The sequence below is a fragment of the Copadichromis virginalis genome, linkage group LG1 (assembly GCF_057382275.1).
Source record: "Copadichromis virginalis isolate Kocher_CV1m ecotype Utaka linkage group LG1, C_Virginalis_male_GT1.1, whole genome shotgun sequence".
Classification (NCBI taxonomy): domain Eukaryota; kingdom Metazoa; phylum Chordata; class Actinopteri; order Cichliformes; family Cichlidae; genus Copadichromis; species Copadichromis virginalis.
This window is the reverse complement of record NC_140618.1, coordinates 39,270,657-39,292,262: the sequence shown is the minus strand read 5'-3', so window position 1 is coordinate 39,292,262 and position 21,606 is coordinate 39,270,657. Positions and strand designations below refer to the sequence as shown.

At 40.9% G+C, this 21,606-nt stretch overlaps 2 protein-coding genes across 12 annotated transcripts in view; one reads left to right on the top strand and one right to left on the bottom strand.

Annotated features, from left to right (window-relative positions):
- Positions 1–21,606, top strand: part of LOC146719239 (serine/threonine-protein kinase BRSK2-like) — a 151,151-nt gene that overhangs the window by 73,537 nt on the left and 56,008 nt on the right. The gene's annotated exons all lie outside the window — the stretch shown is intronic.
- On the bottom strand, positions 386–1,719 carry LOC146719240 (uncharacterized). The gene is made up of 2 exons (XM_085461976.1): positions 1,579–1,719; positions 386–1,235 (listed from the first exon to the last, which is right to left on the bottom strand). Exons 1-2 carry the CDS (start codon positions 1,648–1,650, stop codon positions 690–692), a joined length of 618 nt encoding a protein of 205 aa, XP_085318102.1. The 5' UTR covers positions 1,651–1,719; the 3' UTR covers positions 386–689.

Here is a 21,606-nt window from a genome sequence, read left to right as displayed (position 1 = left end):
AGGCGAATTTACTACTTTACTTCTGTGGGGAGATTTTGCACCTATGTGATTGTCAGACGTCGTTGCCCACATTTATGCTTGTGTGTGGTCACCAGTGTTGGTCAAGTTACTTGAAAAAAGTAATTAGTTACTGATTACTGATTACTTCTCAAAAAAAGTAATCCCGTTACTTTACTGATTACTTGTTTTCAAAAGTAATTAATTACTTAGTTACTTAGTTACTTTTTAAAAACATGATACACTACCTGAATGCTTGATAAAGCAATAGACCTTTTGGGCCAATGCTATTTTTTCTGCATAATCCATCATATAAAAGTGAATCAAATGGAAAAGTGTCTTTTTAAAAAATTGTTTATTACTTTTAATCTTAACTTTATAAACAGTGCATCAAACAAAAATTAAATTAAATTCAACAGTCTTTGACTTTAATAAATTTGTTTAACATTTGAACATATTTCTGCACATTACACCATATTTTAAGAAAATAAAGGCTTAAACTGTATTTCTGCATACTCCAGCATATAACATAAATTATTTTTGTGTATACACACATCTTTTCATATAAATAAAGCAAAAAATAAATAAATAAAATAAATAAAATTAACAAAAACATCTTTTAACAGTTGGTAAAGTGCAGAGAGGCATAATATTGAGATTACAAAAACAGAAAATGCTATTGCATGCTACATTCAGGCTGTTAATCCAGTCTCAGTTTGTGGCAACCCTGAAAAAGACCTATGTTTTATTGTTTTCTTTTGGAAACAGTGGTTATATCGCATCAGCAGAAGCTTCTCAAACCTTCTATCAGACATTCTGTTCCTTTTTGGGGAAAGCACCAATCCACCTAAACTGAACAGCCGTTCCACTGGTGCACTGGATGGAGTTGGACTGTTGTATTTCATGTACATCTTTTTGAGATTTGGGAACTGATTCAGAATCTCAAGCTCATAGCCTGACCTTAAAAAGTCAGTTATTTCTTTTTCTGCTGAGAAGCTTTCTGTGGGCTGATTCTGAAATTCAAAAAAGTCCATTTCGGCTGGGCTGGCTGGCATTTGGGACACATTAGTGTTCTCAGTTGCAGGAGCAGCTTTACGACACTCTGTTATCAGGAGCTCCTTCACATACTCTCTCCTACGCTCATCTCTCAGCCAACGAAGTTTAAACTTGGGACAAGTGGCCGCTGCGAGAAGTCCTTCTTGGCTGTCCAGAACAGCATCAAAACGAGTCTTGATGGCCTGTAACATACAATATGATGCAACTAAGAATAAAATTATTTTACTGTATAATTACCTATTGTCAATATTTTGTGGGCTTTACAGCTCTAAACCATCTATATTTTCTATTATCAATACTGTATGAGATTTAATTTTGGCTGAGGCTTTTGTTGATATTATGATTAATATTCATGATTAATGATGATCAATGTCCCTGATATTTAACAAGGGGTGAATACTTGGTCTTTTATTCTATCATTTTAATAATTGTACCCACTGCTTAAAACAAAGTATAACATCCACCCACTGTGAATGGTATAATAAATTTAACAAATCCACCCAAAGCAATTAATAATAATCTTACCTTTACAATGACATCTGGAAGGCTGGCTGTCATTCTAGAGAGGTCATCTTTCAGGGCAAGCGTCTTTGACATCAGGCTTGTGAGTGTTGGCAGTAAAGCCCCGTAGGTGCACTCATCCCCTTGTAAGATGTCCAGAGCCACTGTCAGGGCTTCATCACAGTACAGTACTCTTTCAAGAACTGGTACTCCCTTTCATTAAGGCACTTGATTCCCAGTTTTACACACAGGGGATTAAGTTCATTCAAGGGAATTGTGATGATTCTAGAAATGGCCTCATACAGGGAATTCCACCTTGTGGATGTCGGTACCATTAGTTTCCTCCGACTGACTTCCTCCACCTGTTCAGAGGCTAATGTTGATCGACTTGCTTTAGTCCAAAGAGCAGAACATTTTGCAATGCTACTCCTATATACAGCCTTGGTGTCTGCACAGGAATTTAGATGTTTGTCAACATCGCTTGTTGAAATCAAGTTAATTGTGTGCGATGCACATCTGTAGTGTGGAGGGAGGCTGAACTGTGCATCACCAGATGCAGCTGAAAGAGCTTCTATGACATCAGTAAAGGTCGGTTCCTCGTCATCACCTTCTTCATTTTCAGATTCAGACTCCAAATGACAGGGCTGACATACTCTGAATGCTTTGGCAAAATTGGATGCATTATCCGTTACAGTGGCAATAACTTTGCCTTGTAGTCCATATGATGAATGGATTTCTTCAATCTCTGCTCCAATTACATCATAGGTATGGCTGCCTCTAATTCTCTTGCATGCTAGAGCGGCCTTGTTGTGTTGTAATGTGGAATTAATCCAGTGAACTGTTACACGCATAAAACTTTTATTATTTACCGTCCAGATGTCAGCAGTGGTGGAAACAAACTCTGCCTCTTCGAGTGTAGCCTTCAAGTTAGAGTTCATTTTGTCATATTCTCTCTCAAGGTATCCTACAAATGACTTTCTCTGGGGCAGCTTGACACCACTTTTAGTTGGTATTTTTTCTACGATGCGTCGGAATGATTCAGAGTCAACAGTGGAAATCGGCAACATGTCCTCGACGATATAGGCAGCGACAAGCTTCTTCAGTTCAGCGGCACTAAGTCCTGTCGCTCTTACGTCTAGTTTAACCTGTTTAGCAGGAGTGGGTCCATCTGAGGTTTGCCCGGTGGAAGTAGATGTGGTAGCCACAGCGGTCACGTCAGTGAGGGGATCCTGGGGTTTTTCTGTCAATTTAACATTCTTGTGGCAGCGTGCTAGGTGCTTGCTCAGGTTGGAAGTGGAATTTTTCGACGTAGAAAGAAGTTTTCTTCCGATGCAGAGTGTACAACGTACGCTTATGTTTTTGTCGCTTTTTAAAGAGTCAAATTCAAAATAATGTCGGTATTTCCAAGTATTAAATGCTGCACGATCGTACTCTATCCCTCGCTCCATGTTTTCTATTGTTGACACACGAGCTACCATAGCCGTCGCACTTGCTTGCGTCATTGTCATGAGACATTCTCGCAAAAAGTTCACGGTTTTAGTAACGCAGTAACGCAGTGTTCCTACGGGAAAGTAAAGGTAATCTAATTACCGTTTTTGCAATAGTAATCCCTTACATTACTCGTTACTTGAAAAAAGTAATCCGATTACAGTAACGCGTTACTGTAATCGGATTACAAGTAACGCGTTACTGCCCATCTCTGGTGGTCACATATTAAAAACTGTGCGGTCATGTCGTGGAGTTTTATTTGCAGTCCCAGCCGATAGGAGGAAAAAAAAGCGTTGGGCCTTTTTTTCCCTCGTCAGTCTTGTTGTTTTTGTTTTGTGTTTGTCACATCATGTCCCTCTCGGTACTTTCAGCAATCTCTTTCCTGCTGACATTTCTTCTATATTTATGATTATTATTCTTTATACCGAGATGATGTGATGAACCCTGCTTCCAGGTCCAAACTACTCTGTGTTTATTAAGGCTGTTGTGTTTTTAACATGTTTTAATGCTGACATGGTTGTGTTCACTGCCAGCCATTCCCTCCTCTGTCTGTCTGGGGGTTGCCCCTGTAGCTTTCTCTAATCTTTCGCGCCTCGGCTTTATTTCAGAAGAAGCCGAGGCCCTGTTGTCATGGCAACAGGCAGCTATTGGCTCAAGTTATAACCGTTGCGTTCTCGCACAACGAAATTTAACCAGCTACCTAAAAATATAGTACCAAACCCAGATGGGATTTGAAGGAGGTGCATGTTGAAAGCATCACTGAGGCGCCGCTCCTCCTGCTTCCGTTGGCATTTTGAAGAGACCCCATCTCGTCCCATTTTGTTTGACATTTTCAGATGTGCTGCAGGTTCCCTTTTTTGTGTCTCTCCTTTCCTTTGCTCCAAACTTAGCGAAGCATTGGATTTATTCTGTCGAGGTTTTGCACACGAACGTCTCTTTTGTTCACCGCACAAGACCCATTTACATTTCCCTTGTTCGTCGTTAGACGCCGGATCACCCAAATCATTTCCATATAAATACATTTTGTTTTCTTTTTGTCATCTCAGATTTTTATCCATGACTGATAAAGTTGAAAGAATTTCTACTGGCTTTGCTAAACACACCAATATGAGAGAACAGGGCGAGGTTACTGGCAGCAGTAGTTCTACAGAGATAGCGGTGTATTTTAAGGCTGTGTGAATTATACAGGACTCAACCTGCTTCCCTCACGGGGATGGTGTCTGTTAGTCAGCATCTGGACTAGTGAAAATCATCTGACTCTAGAGGACAGTGATGGTGCCATACTACTACAGAGGCCGACAAATAGTTAACTTTATATGCTTGGTGAGTACAAAATGTTTGATAAGCAGCTGAATAGCTCGGGGACCGAGTAGTCCCTGTTGTAGTTCCTTGCACTGGTCTCCTCCAGGTGCTCCACTTTCAACCTTTCAGAGACTAATTAACTAGCCAATCAAGTGATGGCGTGGTGGTACAACAGTTAGCACTGTCCCCTCCCAGAAAAAAAAATGGCTTCAAGTTGAAACTTTGTGGCTGGCCTTTCTGTTTGAGCTCATGCTCTTCCTGTTCTTCCAAAGGTTTCATCCCAAAGTCCAAAGACTTGGATCTTAGGTTAGGTTGGTGATTGTAAATCGGATTTGGATGTGGATGGGAATTTGTTTGCTCACCCAGCTGGGATTGGGTCCAGGGAAGTTGGATAAGCAGTGGATGAATAAATGATCAAAGGATTACAATAAGCATAATAATGCTAAAAATGAAGCAAAACTATCTAATAAATAAGAATTTAGCAGCCAAACTGTTAATCACATTTTTAATAAACCGGTTATCCCCCTGAAGTGTGTGCCATACACAGTATATAAGATGGATGTTGCTGCTGGTTTCTGAAATATCATTTTGAAGATGAACCCTTCCATCACTGTCATCTTTGTATATGGATGTTGGATCTGACCGTGAAACTGCGTGCTTATTGGCCAGTGACATGTCAGTCACTAACTAATGAGCTCATCCTGAATAATCCTGTGCATGTGAAATGCAGGAGTGTTAAACTGTGCTGGGGTCACACAGGTCACATATAAGCCAATTTAATTAACAAAAAAAAAAAAATCCCTTTTTGTTAGTTTAAAGATCATCCTGACAGGGTTCATGATTAAGAAACCTTTTAAAATCACACATTAAATTTATTCCATGTTTAGTAATTTGGTAATTATGGGCTTATTGACTAGCTGCCATATCCGTACCTACTGCACCCCAACAAGTTTGGATTATATAAATTGACCATAGATGTGACATGGTCATCTGTCTTTGTGGTGCTGGACTGGTAATCTGTGGAGAGTCCATACTTTTCACCCTACGTAATCTAGAATGAGAGCCTGCATTCTCTCAGGAAAACTGTGCAAATTTAATTATTGAAAATATAATAATATTTTTATGTTTTAAAAGCAAGAAAATAAGTTAAATAAAAACAGAAACTAAATAGACATTTGTAATAGGGCTGGGCCATATTATACCGTTCACAGTAATACTGGTACAATGTTAAGCAACGATAAGAAAATGAAATATCACGATAGAATATGGGTAAAACGCGCATGCTGACAGCACACTTATGACAATTCGAGTATGACAATTCAGATTACCGCTCATCTCATTGGTCGAGGAAAGGTCGCTTGCGGAGAAAATACCGGAAGACAACAGATGACCACAACAAGAAGCATGGCCAACAGGGAAACAAACACCGACACTGCGGTGCAAGTCTCGGACGACAGTACACCTAAAGCTGGGCAGACACTGTGCGATTTTTTTTCAGTCGCGCGATTCAGCTGCTGCTCAAACTGCACGATTGACTCGCAGAGGTTAGAAGTTCGTAGGTCACGATGCAGGTCTCACACTATATGACACTGTGCCTCCATAACATGAAGGTTATAACAGAGAATCTGTCGCGCTCTCTCTCACTCTCTCTGTCTTTCACTCACACAGACACACCACCACCATCAACTTTGCTAAACTGCTAATGAAAAACATGATCAGGCAGCTGTGATTAAGCAGCGATGTAAATCCAACTATTTTCACGGTTGTTGTGGTCGTGATCATTTTGTGATGCCACATCGAAAAGGCTCTGATGAGTTCTACAAGTTCTACAAGTTGTGCCTCCATCGCTTGTGTCCAGATCACACGCTGCACAGCCGTGCTGCTCCATCTTTTTCACGGCGTTTACGTGTTTGCGCGTGAGCAGTGTGAGCGGCTGTGGTGAGACCCTCACGAGCGATTGATGATCGGGAGCTGGTCGTGAGGTGTTAATCACTTTCCGTTACCCCACGTATACTACACGACGCACGATGAAGGCCAAAATCGGTCCGATCACCAAAACGGTCGCACGACTCAAAAATCGTCTCAAAATGGGCCTAAAATCGCACAGTGTGAGCCCAGCATTAGAGCAGCAATGTTTGTTCCCCTCAGAGAAAGGGAAGAATGGGAAAAGGAAAACACCTGGCTGGAAAAAGTTAATATGGGCATGTGCAGTGAATATCAGCGCTATGTGGCCAGAAGTGTGATAATATAACTTATTTTGTGTAATAAACAACTGCAAGGATAGATGATTACAACAAATAGATGACTAATACATAAACGTAATACACAGATGAATAATGATGATGAGTTAAGATGCGTAATCATGGGAACAAGCGGGTTTACAAACATGAGCAGCCGATTAGCATTAGAAAAGCTGAAATAATACCTCAACTGAAGCCAATTGTACTAAATGCACTAAATGTGCACTGTTACAAGAATGTTTTTCTTTCTATTATTTTCTATTATTTTAAGTTAAGCAGGACAGAGTTCTTTTAAAGAAAGATTTACTTATATTCTCAAAAGTTAAGCATGACAGGCTTCTGTTTAAGAAAGAGACCTGTTTTCTTGTGTTAATGTTGTCATTTTGAGCTAAAAATAAATGGCTAAATGATCATTTGTTTCACATGTGTTCATATCACAAAGAATAGAATATGCATCTACTTAAATCAACTTCAAGTCAAATGGTTAAAAAAAAAAAAAAATTTCACACACAAAAAAAGAGCTAGAAAATTCACCACACTGGGAAGGGTGAAGACAACTGGGTTGCCCGGCCCTGGCCACGAGATGTCCCTTATTTATTTTTCAGGGAGTTGGCAACCCTATGTGGAACTGGTTTGGTGTTTGTCCGTCAGATACACGACAAAGCACATTTTTTTGTAGAACATGCAAGCAGGCCATCGTTATTGGACTAAGGTGCTCTAAGGTGGGCGACCGTGGCTCAGGGGGTTGGGAATCGCATCTGTAACCGGAAGGTCGACGGTTCGATCCCTGGGCTCTCTGTCCTGGTCGTTGTGTCCCTGGGCAAGACACTTTACCCTACCGCCTACTGGTGTTGGCCAGAGGGGCCGATGGCGCGATATGGCAGCCTCGCTTCTGTCAGTCTACCCCAGGGCAGCTGTGGCTACAACTGTAGCTGCCTCCACCAGTGTGTGAATGTGAGAGTGAATGAATAGTGGTATTGTAAAGCGCTTTGGGTGCCTTGAAAAGCGCTATATAAATCCAATCCATTATTATTATTATTATTATTATTAAATCTGGGAGTTATCTGAGTCCTAAACTCCCTCCGTTTCAGGTCCCAAAGTCAAACGAACACTGCAGCATTACTGAGAGTTAAAAACTGTCTAAATTCTTTCATCTTTAATAAAATGATCAGTGTTGCTGCTTTACCAGGTGTAACTATGAAGTTTAACATCCAGGCATCCATGAAAACAGAATTTATTACATTTAACAGAGTTAGAAGTTAGCAGGAAGCTAGCGGAAGTTAGCTCGCTAGTTTCGCTAGCATGATATCCGGTCGTTAAGTGATGACGTGACGAATCCTACTTCTGGGCCTAAAGTAGTCTGTGTTTAATATGGCTTTTGTGTTGTTAACATGTTTAGTGTTATGTATTTTCTTATATTTAATCAGTGATCACTGTTGACCTCCCTCGGCTTTTATTACCACTAATCATTTATTTAAGCTCAGTTTTTAAAACCTTAGGATGTAACTACAGCCCAGCCCATGCAGCAGTATATGAATGACTAACCTCGTATTGTGGATGGATTATCTCAGTTGTTCTCCTGGCTGAAGTTTTGGTCCTTTTACAGCATCCTGCCATGCTAAACAGCAGTGACATTTGTAGGCATGCACGTTATCATATTTAGAGATGTAGGGCATAGCTACAAATAATCATCGTCCTTTAATCCACTTTAATACATTTGTTCCTGACCACCGAGAACACTCACGTTAACTTTTATCGAATGGAAAAAAAGTTAGCTTGTTTATATTATGCTAACATAGCTGTGTCGCTAGTGGTCACGTAGCACATCATTATATACCAGCTAGCCAAACTTCAGTAACCCTACAAACGTCACTGCTGTTTAGTTTTCTGTCTTCATTTATGTTGGAAGTGAATAACAGAGCTGTATGTTTTACTTTGTTTCCAAAACCCCGCAGTCAGGACATGCTATATTGTATTTAGATAGAAGCTAGCGAGCTAACTTCCTGCTAACTTTTAACTCCATTAAATGTCATAAATTCTGTTTTCATGGATGTTAAACTCAATTGTGACACCTGGTAGAGCAGAACGCTGATCATTTTATTAAAGATGAAAGACTTTAGACAGTTTTTCAACTCTCAGTAATGCCATAGTGATCGTTTGATATGTGGACCTGCAGCGGAGTTTAGGCCCAGACACGGCTAGTGACGTCAGACTGAACGACCGGATAGCATGTCCTGACTGAGAGATTTCTGAAAAAATTCAAACGTACAGCTCTGCTATCACTTCCAACATAAATGAAGACAGAAAACTAAACAGCAGTGACGTTTGTAAGGTTACTGAAGTTGGGCTAGTTGATATATAATGATGTGCTACGTGATCGCTAGCGACACAGCTATGTTAGCATAACATAAACAGTGAAGCTGCAGGATGAACGCTAACACTTTTCCACTCGATAAAAGTTAACGTGAAGATTCCTGATGGTTAGAGACAAATGCAATCGCATGGCAGGATGCTGTAAACGGAGCAAACTTCAGTCAGGAGAACAACTGAGATAATCCATCCACAATACGAGGTTAGTCATTAATATACTTCAACAACATGGGAATAGACCAGCTGTGATAGAATACAGCATTAATGAATCAATGGTACAGAAGTGGAGGAAGCAAGAAGAATGAGTTGAATAAAGTTTTATTTATCTGACTGCTTTGTTTTGCTTAATGTGTCTTATAATCCCGTGCACCTTATGGTCTGAAAAATACGTATTTGACTTTTTTATTTGGCACACTGCAGTTTAATGTTGCAAAGCACCTCTTTTTAACTTCAGTGGATATTATACATGGTTATGCTCAGGATATGTCAGCCCATTTCTACTGGAAATGCCTTTTGGTTAAACTTTCAGCAAGGAATTTACATTTGTACTGTTAAATTTTTATATAGCTTTAATGCACATAAAAACCAGCTTCTTGTTTAAGTGAAAATAAATGGATGGTGGTTTTTTTTGTGCTAGTAAAGTTGTGGAGTTGTATTTTGTCTCGCATCAATTATATCGTCAGTTATATCGTTATCGCAAATTTTCAGATATATATTTCGTGATAAATATTTTTGGCCATATCGCCCTGCTCTAATTTGTAATAAGTTGGAATAATTGAAACCATTAAAAACAAAAAGTGATTTAAGCCGATGAGGTCATGGTTGCAAAAAAATGTTGAATTATAACTGAGATGTAAAGGACAACTTCAGGATTTAGTGCTTGATCAACATAACCTTCAGAATCATCTGTTCTGTCATTCATTCTGCTGATCACTGGTAACTCAGTCCTTTCACCTGTGTTTTCACCCTCAACCTTTTCCCATATCTACCTCATAGTCCTTAGTGGCCTTTGTTGTGAACTAACATGCACTTCATGCAAAGATGCTATAGTGTGTATATCTACCACCAATGCATGGTTCTGGTGGGATGAGCAGCCTGACATTTATAGCAATGCTTCGGAGATCAACACCTTACACAAGACTTACCATCGTCCCGCCTAGCACCCACATGTCTGCCCTGGCTTTACACTGGTGTCACGCTGGTTTTAAAGGAGCGTGTTGTACAGGAAGCACAGGTTACTAAGAGATGGAGGACAGAAACTGCTCAGGACAGGATAATTGAAGCAATAATAGTGCATGCCAATCTCACACTCACACAGACTTTGACAGTATAGCTGTGTGCTGTGGTCTACTACCTTTACTGTTGCCTCATTGCTGGTATTAAATGGTACTGGGAGACTCAATTTTGACATCATCAGTTATACATTAAAATCTGATGAGACATAAACCTAATCAAGTCTTTAAGATTAAAAACCAAAAGAACATTCCACGTAATCTCGATACCTAACAGCACTCAGGGTTCTGTGGCCCGGAGATGTCTGTGTGTGCCTCCCCAGACTATCACTGACCCACCATCAACTTGGTAATACTGAGAAGGCAGCATAACGTCCTGTCACATGTGACATGTGCTCAGGGTGAACTTGCTCTCATCTGTGAACAGCACAGGGAGCCGCTGGTGTACCTGCCAATTCTGGTATTCTATGGAAAATGTCAGTCGGGCTCCACAGTGCTGGGCAGTGAGCACAGGACCCACCCGTGGCACATACTTGTGCCGTGAGAAGTGTTCAGGTGTGCTGTGGAAGATTATCTGGTTCCACCTGATTAGTACTCTAAGCGACCAGCGTGAGTAACAGGCAAAACAATCACATTGTCTTCCACTAGAGGGCAGTAAAACTACCTGCTCTAATTCAATGGGTTGCTAAATGCCAGTAAAACAGAAGAAGACGAAGAAGAAATGACATAATAGTCATGCTGTGAGATGATGCAGCATGAATAGCAATAGATAAATATTTGAAAAGAGGAAGTAGTCCGCCTGACCTGGTCCTGGAGAAAACTCTGATCCAGATGAGGGCCCTACCATGAGTAGTGGTCAGAAGAAACCAGCCAATTCTGCTATATCTGGTGCGTGGAGAAAAATGATCAATATGCTTTTCGGGACATTTTTGTTTGGTGTCGTGTGATTTTTGTAATGTGAAATATGTGCCGTGGCTCCAAAAGGTTGGGAAACACTGCACTAGAGAGTGTTGGGCTCTCAGTCCACCCTTCAGGAAGTCTGTTTCTGATTGTTTGGTCAAAGACATTGACACCAGTAGTCTGCTGGAGGTGTGGGGCTCTGGCAGTACTCATCCTGTTCCTCCTTCTACAAAGGAGCAGATACTGATCATGCTGATGGGTTATAGGTCCAGCTCTTGTAGTGTAACTGCGTGTCTCCTGAAATCTCCATGCTCTTGAGACTGTGCTGGAAGGCAACAGGACACCTTCTGGCTTTGGCACGTTGCAGCATTTTGGAGTCGTTGAACTACCTGTGCAACCTCTGAAGGGTCCAGGTATGATCTCGTGCTAGCAGTGGTACCACTGATCCTAGCCAAACGCAAAACCATTCAAAAAACAGGAAAGATGATGGGAGACCAGCGCACCAGGGAAAGATAGTTGTCTCATTGTGAGTCCTCCAGTGCACCTGTTAATAACTTCATTAACACCAAAGCAGCTAAGATGGATCAACAACTCCCTTAACTGACCAGATCACATGTCAATATCTCAGAAGTTAATTTGACTCGATGCTGATTAAACTTTTTTCTTGTATTTTTTAACAGTGTATATAAATTGAATGAATGAAGACAAATAGTCATTACATGTTGCTACGTTGTAAAGGTGAGGTGTTTGAAGGCACATTAACATTACTGTCACCTGTTTGCATATTTACCAGTCACATGATGTTGCTGTCATGTTTGTCCATGAGATTATGCTGTTGTCTCTGGGAGCATGGGGAAGAGTGGGTGAAGGTCCAGGATTTTAGAAATAGAAACAGTTTATTGACATTGCAAATTTATAAAATATGATTCATTTGTTTTGAACAACTTCTCTATTGCATTTGCTACACTGAAACGATTGTGTTTGGGGGGAAAAACATAATCGAACCACCTGAAAATGCAACTTTCATGAATGTCTTGTTCAATTCATTGCAACAATACGTAGCAATGACACTTTAGAATTATGTTGTTTTGGTGATATTTGAATCAGTTCATTACAGCTAAATCTGTTTAATCCATTTAGTCCATCGCCTATCCTCTGGTCCAGCTGGTATCCAACAATGGTAGCGTACAATTTAGAAATTTTTACCAAGTGCTTTTTCTGTCTCTGCTTCATGCGCTGCCTCTTGTCCTGTGGGAGCACTCGTGTTGTAAGCGTGAAAATACAGAAACAGCATGTGGACAGGGAGGGTGATTGTGTGTGTGTGGATTAAATCTCTTTTTCCACTGAAGTGCAGTGGATCATTGGCTAACCTCCTCAGAGGTTGAATTGGGCCGGTGGTTCGATCCCAGGCTGCATCCTGGCTGCATGCCAAATATCCTTGGGCAAGATACTAACCCCGTGTTTGCCTACTGGTGGTGGTCAGACGGCCCGGTGGCGCCTGTGTCCGGCAGCCTCGCCTCTGTCAGCGCGCCCCAGGGCAGCTGTGGCTACAATGTAGCTTGCTATCGCCAGTGTGTGAATGTGTGTGTGAATGGGTGAATGACTGAATGTAGTGTAAAGCGCTTTGGGGTCCTATGGACTAGAAAAGCGCTATACAAATGCAGGCCATTTACCAATACTGTCTTAAAGTGTGTTTATGCTGCACACAGCCGCTGTTGCATGTGTGTGTGTGTGTGTTAGGCTGATTTTACCATACTTATGGGGTCTGAAAAGTCAGTGGCTCACCTTTTGCATTGGGACCAAAATGCCCCCCTCCCCCCGAAATTAAAAGGAAAACAAAAAAGGGGAAAAAGAAAGTGTGAGGGCGTTGGGGTATGTTTTATATGAAGAAGATGATTGTAATTATTCTTACTTTATTCACTATTATTTCTTCAGTGTGGGAGTAGGCTAACTGGGCCTTTCTTGAACAGTTTTAATGTTTGTTTGTTTGTTTTTTATGTAAGGGCATGAACCTTATTCTTCCCGTATGTCAAGCCCAACCCAACATTTCCAAAGGGAACTGAAAACTTCACAGCTGAAAATAAGTGTCTGACATTTCAGATGATATGATCCCGGCCAAACTAATGCACTTTTCACAACTCCTTATCAATCATGTAATTAGTTTTATAACTTGGATTTGGCTGTTGTAGCTCTAACCACTGGTTCTCTCCCAAATAATGAAAATAATCTCATTCATAGACAACATATTATGCCATTTCTGAATGTCACCATTATGCACAAGGTGTCTTTTTGTCTTTCTGTGTCACTGCCTTGATGAACTAGGGATAGTGATGGTGGATAGGGCTGTGCGATATGACCAAAATCTCATATCCCGATATTAAGACATCTATCGTCCGATAACGTTATAAATCACAAAAATGTAACATTTTCTGTAAATTCTGTGAATCTCGGGCAGCTCGACTTGCGTGAAGTGTTTCCAGCTGGGCGTCTTGAGCTTTATTGTGAAAGGTTTATGTGGAAAATAAACAAGCGGACACGCGATGCTGTTACCGTCGTTGTTGCTAACGACAATGCATAAAAACAGGCGCTTGTCCGTCCGTAGTGTGGTTATATTAAATATAAGAGAAAGAGAGAACTTTAATAAATTAATATAGCCACTACAGTGACCATCAAAACCATGAAAAAATATTGCCGTAAACAGTTTATTTTGCGACACCACGAAACAAACGATAGCGTAAAATGCAACGATAGACGTATCGTCATCTGATATATATCGTTATATCGAACAGCCCTAATGGTGGATGTCAAGATATAAGCCCATAATGTTCATGAATGAAGGTTAGAGTGGTGTCTGTGGAATAAGTAGGTGTAACAGATAGGAGACCCTGGTTTGTGTCCCACTTGAACTTTTGGGTTTTGCTTGGTTGATGTGGGGCATTAAACAGTACTTATAGCACCTTTATATATAGAAAATATCATGGTTTTATTTGAAATACATTTATTTCATTGAAAAATTATGAATTGGAAGCACGTCATGCAGCTCTGCCAAAGGATGCCTTCTGCACAACTGAAACACACCAAAGGGATTAAGCCTAAACGAATATATTAGTTGTTAAGAAACAAGGAAACTAAGTTTGTCTGACCTGGAGATGGTGCTGGCCAGTGCAAGTGGTACAAAACAAAGTCATCTTTAGGTAATATTGATTGAAATGCTTGTAAATTCATATAACAATTTATGTGTATGTCAGATTCCCCCCGTCTGTCTTATGTCGGTAAGTAAGAAAAGCTATTTTTAGAGATTTGAATTACAACAAAAATTGCATTTTAAGAAGTGAAGACCAAACATTCTTAGTAGGGCTGGGCGATATGGCCTAAAATTCATATCGCAATATAATTTGAAGCATGTACGGTAACGATATATATCACGATATATTCTTTTCTTCTGTATAACGTATTTTCTACACTAAAAATCCTTTAATTTTCTCAAAAATCGAGAGTGTGCCTTATGTATGAATTGTGGTTGTGCTTACTGACCTCGAACAGATTTGGGCGTGCAGAAATCTGTTAAAAAATGTTTTAGTACAACTTTAGTAAGCCGCACTGCTTGATGGATTATCAGAGCATTACGGCTGCTGTAGTGAGGCGCTTTGCGGAGTAATCTGGGTCCAAAACTCCGTCCGCTTCAGGTCCCAAAGTCAAACGAACACTAAGAGTTAAAAACGGTCTAAATTCTTTCATCTTTAATTAAATCATCAGCGTTGCTGCGTTACCAGGTGTAACAATTAAGTTTAACATCCATGAAAACAGAATTTATTAAATTTAACGGAGTTAGAAGTTAACAGGAAGTTAGCTCGCTAGTTTACACCTAAACATTTCATACCATGTTCTGACTGAGAGATTTTTGAAACTAATTAAAACGTACAGCTCTGCTACCACTTCCAACTTCCAACATAAATGAAGACAGAAAACTAAACAGCAGTGGCGTTTGCAGGGTTACTGAAGTTGGGCTAGCTGGTATATAATGATGTGCTACCTGATTGCTAGCGACACAGCTATGTTAGCATAACATTAGCACAGTGAAGCTGGAGGATGAACGCCAACTTTTTTTCCACTCGATAAAAGTTAACGTGAGGGATTCTGGTGGTCAGGGACAAATGCAATCGCATAGCAGGATGCTATACACGGGCCAAACTTCAGTCAGGAGAACAACTGAGATCATTCATCCACAATACGAGGTTAGTTATTAATATACTGCAACAACATGGGAATAGAGCAGCTGTGATAGAATTCAACATTAATGAATCAATGTTACAGAAGTGGAGGAAGCGCAGTTTTTGGCTTTCCCCATATTTCAAAAGTGCTTCATCTCTTTGCTATGACTGTCGCCCGCCATAATTTGCAGATGATAATGTTTTTAGCTGCTGCAGTGCTTTCGACCAAAACAGGCGCAGCTTGATGACATCATCAACATGCGATAGAGCGATATAGTCAAAATTTCTATCGTTGGCCAAATTTATATTGTTTATATCATTTATATCGCCCACCCTTAATTCTTAGGTAAATTAGGCTCTTTTACTGTGATGGTGCTTTTGTACCTGCGCGACCTTTAGCCTGTCATCATTCAGAATGACTGAACCTCTCGAGTGACACGGCAGCGATGGAGCGGACAGCAGATACGTGGAATTGTTCTGACTGTAGTCCTCCGCATAGGACAGCGTCTACCCTTTAACTGTGATTAACCACTGACCTTCATCCGCTCACTGTCACATCAGCCAGCCTGCGCTCCGCATGATTGTTGCTCATGTATTCTGATTGATGCCGCTGCACAGTGAGGAGGCTGTGAAGGCTGCTGGCTTCGTCTCACTTATCACGAAGATATCTGCAGGGAAACAACTGGGCACACCGCCTGATAGTTATCCAGCAGCTCTGGCAGCAGGGTGGGAGACGCTCCCTGGTGATCACTGAGATGCAGACATCTCCTCTGACTTTATTGCTTTTCTTCTGTTATTCTTTACTTTTTACTCTTCTTTCCTCCTCCATTCCGATCTTTTCCCGCTTCCTTTCCATTTTTTCTGCATTCTTTCCCTTTTATCTTGTCCTTTTATCTTTCCATACTCTTCTCCAGTTTTGCACTTCTCTCTTTCCTTCTTACATCTTTGTTGTATTAGATTTGCACAAAGATGTTCTGTCTGTCGTTTTTATGGAATACATCTGCATTGCTTCATAAACTGCTTCATTGTTCTGTCTCTTCTGTTGGTTCACACAAAACAGTCATCGTCAGGACTAGCGGTTTGATTGTGGGATTGTGATTGGATACTGGAGTGGACTGGGCTTTTCGTGGTTCCAAGATCACCGAGACATCATAGCAACAGATGGCGGTTTGATTACCGAGTAGATGTTCCAATCTATTGCCACTTGTGCCCCTCAGCCCGGCATCATGTTTCAGTTAAATAGAGATTTGGAAGCATCATCAGTGCTGATAATTCATTAAGAGTATCTATCAGGTGTGGAGGCATCAGTCAGGAGCTCTGAGCCCCTAATGAAACATGACACCTGGCATGTGACAAGAACTGGTAAAATTAGGCATCACCATAACGCTCAGACTGAGTTTTGACATGATTGTATTCAGGCTGCATTCTGAAATCTTAGTGCACTTTACACCTGTGGACCACAACACACTGTCTACTGTCAGCCAATAAAGTTGCACATTGAGTTAAGTGTGGACATCAAAATCATAAAACCTATTATGTGGATTCACTTGGTACAACACATAAGTATCGGATATCAGCAGAAAGCACTTTGAGGACTCAGTAGTAGAGATGGACCGATCCGATATTACCTATTGGTATAAATTACTGGATCGGATATCGGAGAGAAATAAAAAATGTAATCCGATCCATTAAATATCAAAAAAGCACCTCACAAAACTTGCGACATGGCGTGTCAAGGTGCCATTCATACAGGTAACGAGTGGGGGACAGAAAAGCTTCTTACAGAAGACGTTACAGGTCTGTGAGAGCCAGAGATTTTCCTTGTTTGAGGTGACCAAATACTTATTTTCCACCCTGATTTACGAATAAATTCTTTACAAATCCTACCATGTGGATTCATGGATTTTTTTTTCACATTCTGTCTCTCACAGTTGAAGTGTACCTCTGGTGCAAATTACTGACCTCTGTCATCATTTTAGGTGGGGGAACTTGCACAATCGGTGGCTGACTAAATACTTTTTTGCCCCACTGTATATAATGTCATTGAGAGCACAGACACCTCTGACAACAGAAGCCCAGCTCATCAAACCTTCTGCTTATGAGAAACAGCCAAGACGAATAAAGTTGGCTCAAAGAGTAGCATTAAAGAAGGAGGAGCTAAAGCCACTTGTTTACAGAGTGGATGAACTGTCAGCCTGCATCAAGGCCCAGTGTGTGATACACAGCGACTATTTTTGAACGATGAGTCATGGAAAGCTCAGGTCCCAGAATAAAAATCCAGAGCTTTAAATGAGCAGAAGAGGTTGTTAGAAATACCAACAGCAATATATTTTTAAATTCTGTCTTTCAGATAAAGATAAGGCTCGAAAACGACTTTGAATGGGTTCAGCTTAGAGATACTCCATCTCTGACTGACAGTGTCCAAGATATGAATGTGTTCTAAAGCTATAATGGCTTTACATTAATGCATCATTAATGTTAATTCAATTTAAAGCCGACACTTCTTTGTGTCTTATAGGCTGCATTATGCATGCTCTAACTTGATAAAAGCTGATATGCTAATGCCTTTTTGATGACACTGAGCAAAGCTGGAGACCTCAATGGAGAGGATGAGGCAAAGTTAATTAAGTTGAGTGGAGATGGTGGTTGAAGGATAGACGAGTCTCCGACGTGATCACAGTAACAGTGTTTCACCTGTGCTGCCGCTCGCTTTTACTCCCACCCCACCCCCAGCCTTCTCTACGTGCCTTCACATTTTATTACCACACATTAAAAAAACCATATGGGTCGTAATCGAGCTTAATAAATGTCAGCGTCGTAGCTCGCACGGGGACGGCCGGGGTTCAACGTCTGTTTGTCTTGTACATGAGTTTAATTAGCCTCTGCCATGCTACAGTGTGTGCCCGATTGTGTGAGGAGATGAAAATGAGGCTAATTAGATGTGATAGCAGGAGGCTGGGCTGATGTGCTGCACCTGCAGCCATCCTGCTTTGAGAGCGCTTGTGGGAGGTGGGAACATGCACACCTCGTTACCTAAAGTGTGCTGACCATAGATTGCATCGCTATAATGTTAAAAATACTGACCAGTGAAAGGTATAACACCAAGACGTGTACCTCCTACCTGAACATTGTTGCAAACTAAGCACAATGGTGGCATTTACACTGTCCTGTGGGAAAGTGCAACTAGACTGAGGAACAACAAAGAGTTCATGGCATTGGCCTCCCAACACATCAGATAGCAATCCAAACAATCATCATGTGCCAGGACAAGCCTGATCCACCGGGACCTCACTCCATATCCCTGACAACGGAAAGGATCTGATGGAGAATTTGTCAGAACAAGTTCCCGGGAGAACCCCAGAGCTCCTGGGTTCATTCACGCTCCAACTGGTCAGAGCTGTTATGAGAAGCACACAATATTTAATCCTGGTAGTTTTAATGGCTGATTGTTGCACAGACAAATCGATGAGATGACGACAACAAAAAATCTGCAGTAAGGTTAGGGTTAACCGCCACCAACATTAGCAGGACGCTTACATTAGAGCTGCTTATTGTGTGTTTTGTTTGGGTTTCTGGCAATGTGTGGAATTACCACAATTAGGGAGGGGATAGGCTAACATATGAAACAGGACATGGCTGCCGTGTGATGCATTTATTTCAACAAAGTAACTGTATTCTAATTATAACTTATTTAAGCGGTAACTGTAACAGAATACAGTTACTCATATTTTGTGTTTTAAATATGTAACGCTGGTACATGTACTCTATTACTCCCCAACACTGCCTGCAGGCAAGATTTTTGAACGTTGGCAGTGCAAATTGCATATTTTCCACACAATTCCATAACTTCCAGCTCTGTCACAGGGAAAGGAGTGAGCCGTGTGGGAGAAATAAATGAGGATCCATGTGAAGGTGGTTTATTGTAACATAAAATACAAGGAGAAAAATGGCAAAACAGAGCTAAAGCTAAACTGTACTGGGACAAAACTAAACTACAAAACAGCAAACCAGAACACGAACATGAAGGCGAGTCAGCAGAGGCATATGGAGGGTGATAGCAGGGAGAACACACGGTAGATTCACAGACAGACCAGCAACCAGTGCACCAGTAGACACACAGAAGAACACAGGGAGACAATCTGAATACACTCACATGAGACACAGACCTTCACAATAAAACAGGAAACCCCTTCACAAAGACGCAGACTAAACACAGAAGTGAACCTACACTAAACATAAGACACAAACCCTAAAAACGAATAAAGAGAAACAGAGAATTCTAATAATAATCAACAAAGCGCAGAAAATAATCCATGATGCAAAAATAAACCAAAACATAAGAAACTCAGACCCAGCACCGTGACAATTACCAGCATTGACAACGCAGGCAGCTTCAGATATGAAGTAAGACTTGTTTTTCATTTTCTTTCTTTCTTTTTTTTTTTTATTGGAAATGCAAATAAATGTAGAAAAACTTGATTGCATTTTATATTATCTTCCACAGACCATGTGACCATTGTGAGGAAAAGTTTTTACATTTAACACTTCATTCATAAAGTGACCAGAACGTTGTCCAGCGGGAAAAAGAACCTTTTTTTCTCTCATTTCTTAACTTTGTCATTCCGAGTGCATTTGACAGCTAGCCTGTTGTTTTCTGTTTTTTTACTATCACACAGTAAAGCTCTGTACTGCAGACCAGTAGTAACTGCTTTACAGCTGATTTTAACCTCATCATGTCAGCATCTTTGCAGATTCTTTCAGTATTACTGTTGACATGGATATTTCTCATTACTAATCTTGACTTCCAAATATGACAGCAGCTCGCCTGGTATTCTGAAAAGCCATTTAATTAAACTCATGGACAGTTTTTTTTTGGAGAGCTGGTCTCACTTGAGTTTGCTTCATTGGGCTCTATTTGCATTTGTGCAAAAAAAGAAAAAGGTTAATAATTATTTTTAGTTTGCTTTGAGGGCTGAGAGAGACCGAGCATAAAACACACTGAGTACATCCTTGGCCTCTTTTACTGCCTCCCGTTTCTACCTCGACCACACATAGACATGTTGCAAGGGTGTCTGTTGAAACAGTGATGATTAGAGGGAGGGCAAAATGATCAATATTATTATTTTCTGTTAATGCAGCTTATATCAGAACGATTAAAATCAAATGATTTTTGCCTTGGCAGCCAACAGAGATGGATTTAACCCTGAAAAATTAACCTGATGATATAAAGAAATGCGTCGCCTTTCTCACCAGCTTTGGGAGAACAGTTGCAGGTTAACAAGAAGAAAGGGAAACGCTGGCGTGGTCTGGGAAACAAATACTCCAAAGATTAAAGGAAATTCTTCTCTTATTTGTTTGCTGCAGCCAGCACAGCTCACTGTGACCGAGCTTTGATAGAAACAGAATGTCATTTTCAGGCGTCCTCTGCCTGCTCTCAGACCTGTCACATCACCCTAAGCAGGAACACCAGAGGATCACTCCCATCTCAGGCCAGCCTGTTGACACATAAAGAGCAGGAAGCGTGTCGTGAGGACAGAGTGAGTGATGACGGACTGATGGCATTTATGTGTTCTCCTGCTTAAAGCACAGCAGTGATGAGAGTCTGCAATCAATAGATGTCAGTGGTGTAGTGTAGATCCCCACTGACTTCAACACTCAAAACGGCAACAATCAAGCAACTCCCCTTTAAGAAAGCACTCGGTGACAGTGGAAAGGAAAAACTCCTTTTTAACAGGAATAACAGGCTCGGGGAGGGACGGCCATCTGCCTCGACAGACAGCTGATCATCAGTTGTTGTACAGGTCAGACGCCCACAGTGTAATCAAGTCAGAGTGTGACACACTGAGCTGTCTCACAGTTCAGTTCAGTTTTATTTATACAACAGCAGTCGCCTCCAGAAGGTAAGGAATACGTATCCGAGTATCCGTAATTGATTGATTGTAATCTGTGTGCCACGTCCAGATCAATGTGTAACTTTTATGCAATGAGTGTTTTTTGTGTATTTTTGGTGACATGGAGAAGGTAAAACATGCCTTTATTTCAACATGGCTTGACTGCTGTAATGCTGTTTTTCTGGAGTCAGCCAACGATCTCTTGCTCGTCTTCAGCTCATTCAAAATGCTGCTGCCCGCCTCTTAACTGTTACCCACAGCAATGAACGTGTAACATCTGTCCTGTCTTCTCTTCATTGGCTTCCTGTTCGTCACAGAATTAATTTCAAAGTCCTAACACTGGTTTATAAATGCCTTAATGGTCTTGCTCCCCCATACCTTTCTGAGTTACTTCAGCCTTATATTCCTTCACGGACCC

Bases quoted from the DNA above. Each gene is read 5' to 3' on its own strand.
- LOC146719240 (XM_085461976.1), bottom strand. From the start codon at position 1,650: ATGTCAAAGACGCTTGCCCTGAAAGATGACCTCTCTAGAATGACAGCC. The intron at 1,236-1,578 runs GTAAGATTATTA...TGTATGTTACAG, and splicing joins TTCCAGATGTCATTGTAAAG to GCCATCAAGACTCGTTTTGA.